At 39.6% G+C, this 8321-nt stretch overlaps 1 protein-coding gene across 2 annotated transcripts; it reads left to right on the plus strand.

The window, feature by feature from the left end:
* The first annotated feature begins 383 nt into the window (after positions 1–383).
* On the plus strand, positions 384–7914 carry adipoqb (adiponectin, C1Q and collagen domain containing, b). 2 transcript variants are annotated; one of them, XM_067363147.1, is made up of 4 exons: positions 384–483; positions 809–1104; positions 4359–4404; positions 5685–7914. In XM_067363147.1, exons 2-4 carry the CDS (start codon positions 910–912, stop codon positions 6221–6223), a joined length of 780 nt encoding a protein of 259 aa, XP_067219248.1. In that variant the 5' UTR covers positions 384–483; positions 809–909; the 3' UTR covers positions 6224–7914. The 2 variants fall into 2 exon arrangements, with proteins under 2 accessions (XP_067219248.1, XP_067219247.1); XM_067363146.1 differs by lacking the exon at positions 4359–4404 and having other exon boundaries at positions 390–483; positions 5685–7913.
* Positions 7915–8321: the final 407 nt, after the last annotated feature.

Here is an 8321-nt window from a genome sequence, read left to right on the forward strand (position 1 = left end):
TACAGAGACAATTTAGTAAAGTCATTAAATACACAACTTTGCATTTAACACATCTGTAAATAAAAACAATGTATTAAATATTATTATTTTATTCACACTTATGCTATGTATTTTGATACTGTGTACATGAAAAGAGAATGGTTTTGAGAATTGTTGAATGCAAGTTAGGTGCGGTGTCATGAAATTTCAGTAAAGGATAAAGGAAAACGACATGATGACACTTGATAATTCTGTTTCTCTTACTCCTATAATTCCAATAATATAGCAAAAATTAAGACCTTCTTTAGCCTTCTATGTCAAACTAAAATCAGATTGGATTAAGTGGCCTGCTGTTCAACAAGCCATAAATACATCTAGACTTGGATAAATATAGTTCAGAGAAGCCCTCAGTGATGACAGTACATTTCCAACAAAGGCAGTTGTGCTGCTCAGTGGTTGTTCTTACTGTTCTGTGCTTTGGGGACACACACACATTCAGACCAGGTAAGAAAGACATTTTCTTAACACAAGAATTTTTCATAACATTGCTTTAATATAGAGCCTCTATATCAGTAAAGAACAGGTCAAGCGTGTTTGGTTTGACGTGGCACTAAAATGTGTTGGCATTTCCAAAGCCAGTTGCATCAGGCAGTTTAGATTAGGGATTAGCTTATAATATTGTGTTCTATGTCATGACAAAAAGTCAAACAATTCACAATTTGTAAAGTGTGGCATCTCAAGTTTTATATAAGACGTACAATACATAGTATTAGTTTATGTAGCAGGATAACATGGTTTTTAAATTCTTGAATATTTCATTTGACATCAGTATGACGCTACTGTGGAAGATCTTATTGGGAATCATTCTCGTTGGGCGACTGGGTCAAGGTCAAGACCTATTAGAGGAATCTTTAGAGCAAATAGCAGTGGATGAAGGGGCTGAGGAGGGAGGACAGGAGGTTGAAGAGCCTGAGGGTCCAGGGCCAGATGTCACTCAACCTGATGATAGACAGCCATGTGCCATGTGGATGGGAGGTGTTCCTGGTACACCTGGGCACAGTGGAAAACCTGGGAGAGATGGCAGAGATGGGCGTGATGGATCGAGGGGCGAGAAAGGAGATAAAGGTTAGAGGAAACTTGGCTAATTTTTCACCTCTGAAACAACTTTTCATCTCTGATGACCTCACCAATGGCTTGTTACAAAAGCTAGTTGAGTTTAGCGAGTTTCAGAGTTGGTTTAAAGTTTTCAAAACCAAACAAATCCAAGCTTGTTTAGACCAGGTTCAGAAGATTCACAACACTCACTTTAAACATTCTCTGTCAACTCAGGGTTTGATCCAGACTTTCTAATACAACAAATAGCCAATCACATGAGAGTGTGATTGACTCTTCGTGAGAGAGTTGGCACAATTCACTTCTTTGGTGGAGATTAGGAGATTTTAATTAAAATATAAATTTAAATAAAAGTCAGAAAAAACATGAAAGTCTGTGAAAACAGTTAAAAGAAAATATCAATAATAACAATAATTCCTTACATTTAGATAGCACTTTTCTGGGTACTCAAAGCACTTTACATATGGAAGGGGGAATCTCCTCAACCACCACCAATGAGCAGCATCCACCTGGATGATACGATGGCAGCCATATAGTGCCAGAATGCCCACCACACACCAGCTTATTGGTGGAGAGGAGACAAAGTGATAAAGCCAATCAGTATATATGGGGCTAATTAGGAGGCCAATGGGCTAATTTGGCCAGGATGTCAAAGTTACACCCCTACTCTTTTCGAAGGACGGATGGGTGAAGGATGGTGCTTTTTGCAATACAGTGTCCCCATCAATATACTGGGGTGTTAGGACCCAAACAGCACCCCCTGCTGGCCTCACTAACACCTCTTCCAGCAGCAACCTAGTTTTCCCAGGAGGTCTCCCATCCAGGTATAACCAGACTCAGCCTTGCTTAACTTCAGTGGGCAACCAGTCTTGGGCTACAGGGTGATATGGCTGCAATGCAAGTGAATCAAATGAATTTAAGTGAAGTTCTTAAAGGGTTAGATCACCAAAAAAAGAAATTTCTGTCATTAATTACTCCCCCCTATGTCATTCCACACCTGTAAGACCTTTTTGAGGTCCAGAAAGGTACTAAAGACATTGTTAAAATGGTCGTTCAGACTTAATATTATAAAGTGACGAGAATACTTTTTGTAAGCAAAAATATCGACTTTATTCAGCAAATTTGTCTGTCCCCTGTCATACTGCTACGCTATTTTTGTTGCAGAGCTTCAGTGTTTATGTCTGAACAAGGGCTCATGCAGGCTCATGCTCATGCTGCTCACATGACCAGAGCCGGCCAATACTGAGCCGCCGCTCGTACGTATACACTGAAGCTCTGCAACGAAAATATCGTAGAAGTATGACAGGGGACATGACAGTCTTTTTTGTTGTTGTTGTTGTTGTTGTTTTTGCACAGTATTCTCATCACTTCGTAATATTAAAGTTGAACCACTGTAGTCACACCAACGATTTTAACAATGTCTTTAGTCGTTGCTGCCTCTGTGTGGATCAGACCCTCTGATTTCATCAAAAATATCTTAATTTGTGTTCTGAGACAAACGAAGGACTTATGGGTCTGGGACGATATGAGGGTGAGTACTTAATGAAAGAAATTTTTGGTTGAACTAACCCTTTAAGCGTAATTTCGGGAAGAGTGAACCCATCTAATCTTTCAATTAACTGCCAGAGCATATAAGCAGCCCTCTCACCTTGCTCCAGCATCAGCTGTTTTGGCACACCTCCACCTCCCTAACTCTACCAAAATAATGTAGACATCTTATATCTAAGCATGAGTTGAAGCTGCTTCCTCAAGCCCTTCCACTGCGGACAGCAAGCCAAATATGTTTAACCATAATAGCTTAAAAATTATATGGGCAAACAAACTTGTGAATTAATAATTTGTATAGGTTCATAAAGATCTTAAAAGAAAACATGTAAATTCAACAATTTGAGCTTTGCCTTTTGAGACACTTTGCCTTAAATGGAGTGTCTATTTAATGTACACTAAGGGTGTACTCTCACTAGATGATTTAAAAAAATGCCAGAGGGTGTTTGATCCCCAAGAGTCTGGTTCGTTTGACTAGTGTAATCACTTCTTACCGTGCCGGGCGTGTGTGAATAGTGTGAGCGCTAACCACGCCGGAGCACGGACCAACTTTGGGTGCGCTACTGTCATCACAGTGCCCTTTTCAATTAATTTAATTAAATTGAGTATATTTAAGTTTACAATGGGTCTGGTTCTCACCTTATTGATGAACAGGAATTGTAGTTTGTGAGTAAAACTGCAAATTCCCCCATCAATGTCAGCTGCCTGCCTCCATAATAATCTGATACTTGCAGCACAATCAAGTGAAAATCACTGTGTGGCATAAATTATAACTCTATTAGACAGTCTATTAGCGAAAGCACCATTCTTCCTGTTTTCTTCAAAACAAAAAGTTGCATCATACATGATGTAAACGAGTGGGGAGGGGGGACAATCGTGTCAGGGCACAAGGAACAAAGAAACCATACCTAGTGTGAGTACACCCTAAGTGCAAATAGCCTGCCTTGTTGGCAAAGGCAATTTGCACTAACTCTGCCCACCAATGTTTGGTTGGACCAGGAAAAATTCCAAAAGAAACCTGTCTGTTAACAGAAGCAGTGACAAGATGAGTAAGGAGGGGTGGCGGTAACTTTTGACGTGATTAACCTGAGTTTGAATTTGACCAAACTCATTCTTATCCCTTTTCCCATCACATATCAGTATTGAAAGGTGTTTATTTTAAATAAAAATTAATGTAATTTGGAAAGTGCAAATAAAGTGCCTAATGGGTATTTAATAGTAGGAATAATGTGCTTATCATGTAGGATTAGGGGTAGGTTTAGGGAGGGCTTTATTATCCCAATAAGGCTGCATCCATTTAATGATTGTAATATAATCATTTACATTCAGTATGTTATTATTGCATACTGTTTTATAATGTACTACGATACACTGAGGTGCAAATAATATCTGCCACTGTTTGCACTTAGTGCAAAGAAAATACTGTCATTTAGCATATATCGCTAAGAAAATGTAATTAGCATCTAAATGCTATTAGAGAAGTTGAATATTGTCAAATTGTAATTGCTTATGTGTAAGAATATAATATATAAAGTTCATATAAAGAAATATAATAAATAATTAGAAGCAAAAGCCAGGCAATTTTGTGTCTAAAATGCTTTCACTGTAAACTGCTTTGATTTGGAGCAAGAGATAAGGGGGACTTACAGTGTATGTAGATACAGTGTATGTCACTTTGCTTACAGCTGATTGGTCCAATTTTGGTTTGCAATCTCTTAAAGGTGATAGAGAGGATCTTTTCGTCGACTGAGAATCCAAAGACTGTTAGTGAGTTTTTTAAATGAGCGCATGCGTATGAACAATCCCCCTCCTTCACAGCTCATTTCAAAGGAATGCCTCCCAAAACTTGTGCACGAGTATTGGAACACGAGTGTTTACCACCGGCATTCACTGTGTCGTGTTTTTTGGATTCATTATGTCGGACTCACCACAGGTAACTCATAATCTGCACTTGTTATTCCTGTCTCCTGACAAAAACATTGCATGCGGTGCCTGTGGAATGTGGAAAGTTACTGGAGTGCGCAGCCGCGCTCGTCTCTCACAAGGAATGTCACGGCAGTGATTGACAAGTCAGAGGGCCAATCGTTTACGCGATGATTGAGTAAATGATTGGCTGATGTTTTTAAGGCCCTACCTCGTGCACAGATGATATATATTAATATTATTACTTTCAGTGCACCTAATAAATAGTCTTTTATCATTTAGTAAAGACAGTTTCAAGTAATATTGCAAAAATGTATAAAACAAAACATCCTCTTTAGCACCTTTAACTCTAATCAAGAGTCCAAATACTGTTTTGGCCCACAGTGTATATGACTCTTCTGCTGTTCTGATCACCTGCTACAGCAGGGGCGTGCACAGGGGGTTGCTCAGGTTGCCCGGGCAACTGCCCATATGCCCTTCTCGACTCACGTTGCCCTTCCGAGGTGGAAAAAAAAAAATAAAAAAAACGTACAATGGATGCAGAATTTCACGTAGGCCTAGATAAAAAAAAAAATCGCAAAGCCTCATTCACTTCCATATTCGGACACCCGTCCGAAAGTTAAAGTCAGTAGGGGAAGGGCAAACTCTGTTTACGTGGCTGCACGCGACCGGCACCTGAGCTGAGCCTGCATGAGCGGCACTAGAAGGAGATTGTCGCGGTTGTCGGGTGAGACGACTTAACGTTGTCGGAAAGGTGAGTAAGGTTATAATCCTTAACGAAAACGAAAACGAAAACTCACGCACGCACAGCCCCTCCCCTCCGTGCTCACCGTGCCTCCATGAGAATGAGTGTTGGAAGCAAGTTTGCGAAAGGTTGGTATCTCGTGATACCAGTGTGTTAATGTCGACCCGAGAAGCGATTGCTACTTTAGAAAGTTAACTAGACGCAAGTTTGAGGTAAAATGCACATGGGTTGTCGATGTCAAAACACTATAACATTTTTTTAGGTCAGAGCGCCCTTTTTTTTTTAGGTCAGAGCAACTGCCCCTCAAAATTCCTGTGCACATCCCTGTGCTACAGTACATAATGTCTCTGTTTTGTTGTTGTTGTTTTTTTGTGTGTAGGTGAAGCAGGTGAGAAAGGAGATCCTGGACAGAAGGGGGATGTCGGTCCTGCTGGGCCGAGAGGCTTTCCTGGGAACCCAGGTCTGAAAGGAGCCCGTGGGGACAGTGCCTTGTCTTACCATTCAGCCTTTAGCGTAGGTCTCAGTGAACTTGTTCCCACCACCAACGTTCCAATCCGCTTTAACAAGTTCTTCTACAACGACCAGCACCATTATGATGATGTTTCTGGAAAGTTCCGCTGCATTCTACCAGGGGTGTACTTCTTCACTTATCATCTAACCGTCTACACTAAAGATGCTAAAGTCAGTCTCTACATGAATGACAAGGCTATCATGTTCACATATGACCAGTACCAGGAAACCAATGTGGATCAGGCATCAGGTTCTGTTATCTTGCGTTTGGAGGCAGGAGATGAGGTATGGCTGCAGGTCTATGGAGATGAGGGGTTTGGGGGAGTGTATGCAGATAACACCAACGACTCCACCTTTTCCGGTTTCCTCCTGTATCCTGCAATTCCTGATCCTGCACAGAGACGTTGACAATATCTTAAATCAGGGATGTCAAGTTCATGGAGGCCCACAACCCTGCAGAGTTTAGTTCAACCCTAATTAAAATTACACTCTAAAAATAAATGCTGGGTTGTTTCAACCCAAATTTGGGTCATATATGCACAAACCTAACCTACATTTTAATAAAAAAAAATGTAACCCAGCGGCTGGATTTGTCCATATTTGACCCAAATTTGGGTTGAAACAACCCAGCATTTTTTAGAGTGTGCATTTAATTAGGGTCAAAGCTAAACTCTGCAGGGTTGTGGCCCTCCATGAACTAAGTTTGAACTAAGTTTGTGTGTTGAAGCAGGGTTAGGACTAAACTCTGTAGGACTGTGGTCCTCCAGGAACTGTGTTCAACACCCATGTCCTAAATGAATTAATTTGGCTATATTTAGCAAGAGGAGATGTGCTTCTGTTTTGCACCAAGCTATAGTTATGAAGTTCAGCACAGTTTTGCATGAAATTTGAAATCAATTTGTATTGATGTGTTTACAGAGCTTCAAACATAATGAATCTGCTTTTTTTCTGGAGTGTGATAATGATGTGAATGTTACAGTGTCTCTGCTTTTCCATAATAACTGAGTGCTAAATGACTCAAAATTATTGAGTTGCAGCAAAATTGTTGATGAGTTGCAGAGTTTATAGAGGCTCTGGGTAACTCTCATAAAATCAAAGTAAAAAATTATCATTACCAGACCAAGTGGATATGTTTTGAAAGGTTTCATAAACTTTCTTGATTGTAATTTAGCACTAAGCACTCAGCTGTATCTTGGACGGCGATTTCAATTATTATATTGATACCTTCATTATATTTAGCTGTTCTTAGGTAATTTATATATTCATTTAGTATGCCAATAATAGAGCACAGTCTATTTGTTATACACATTGGACTGTAAACTCGTAATTCAAATGAAATATAACAACTTTTATCATATCTTCTGGAATCTTCTATGTCCTCTCTAGAATACTTGACTCTGTTTTATCAAACGTGCTACTCAGCAGTCAGATAAGTCATCATTTCCATTGGCTGTATCCAAAATCGCCCTGTATTACCGCTTACTGTTCCCACATTACTCTACTAATATAGTCTACTGAATAAGTGAATGAAAATAAATGAATTAATTCAGAGAGGAATTCTGTCAGTCCAGTGCATGGGTATTCCCTAGCAGCAACTCATTGAGTGTAAATCAATTTTACACTTGTTGTTGAGGAACATTATGGAATTGAGTGCACTCAAAAATGTCCACTATGGTTTCTGACACCGCTACAAATGGATGTCTCTTCAAATAACAAATCATCTCAAAACCATTCCACCTGTACTCATAATCAAACAATGCATCAGACACACAGCCAGCCAATATATAAACATTACAGATCATTCATTGGATGCTACATAAAAACATGAAGAACTCAGCATCCAGAGCATGTAGTTACAGGAAAAAAATGTGGGCTACATTGTATAAACAAATTCAATTATATAAAAAAGTATAGTAATCACAGCTTAAGGTAAAAAATATTGTATGTACTGCAAGTATGGTATTGTATTGAATATTGTATTGAATGTTTGTATAATCAGCACTTACATAATGTCAAAATGCAAAAGTCCAAAAGGTCAAATAAAACTTTAAATGAAAACATGTTATATAATACACTAAAAAAACCCAGCAAAATCAAGGTCAATGAGAGATTCATTCTGCCTCAGCATCACGTGCTGCTCATGCTGGGTTCAGCCAGAGGATTTGTCCACATCAAAGGCAATGTTGTCCCCTTCGAGGCAAAGGGGAAAACCCTCTGGTGTGCCTGGATCCATCCTCGACAACACTCTCCATACCTTGCTCTTTCTCATCCTCATCCTCTTCCTCCTTCTCCTTGTCAACCACCTCTTACACATTCTCTTCCTCCTCTCCCTCTCAGATTGTTTCCGTCCATTGTTGGTATTAACATTCAGTGCACCTGTGCCACCTGTGCACTGGCTATATTTTGTACAGTTTTTTTGATCACATCATTAGAAACGACTATGAACAATTTTAAGTAGTTGTGTAAATGAGGACAACTGTGTTGTAGTTGTGTTTAACATAGCAGT

The sequence above is a fragment of the Chanodichthys erythropterus genome, chromosome 16 (assembly GCF_024489055.1).
Source record: "Chanodichthys erythropterus isolate Z2021 chromosome 16, ASM2448905v1, whole genome shotgun sequence".
NCBI classification, from domain to species: Eukaryota; Metazoa; Chordata; class Actinopteri; order Cypriniformes; family Xenocyprididae; genus Chanodichthys; species Chanodichthys erythropterus.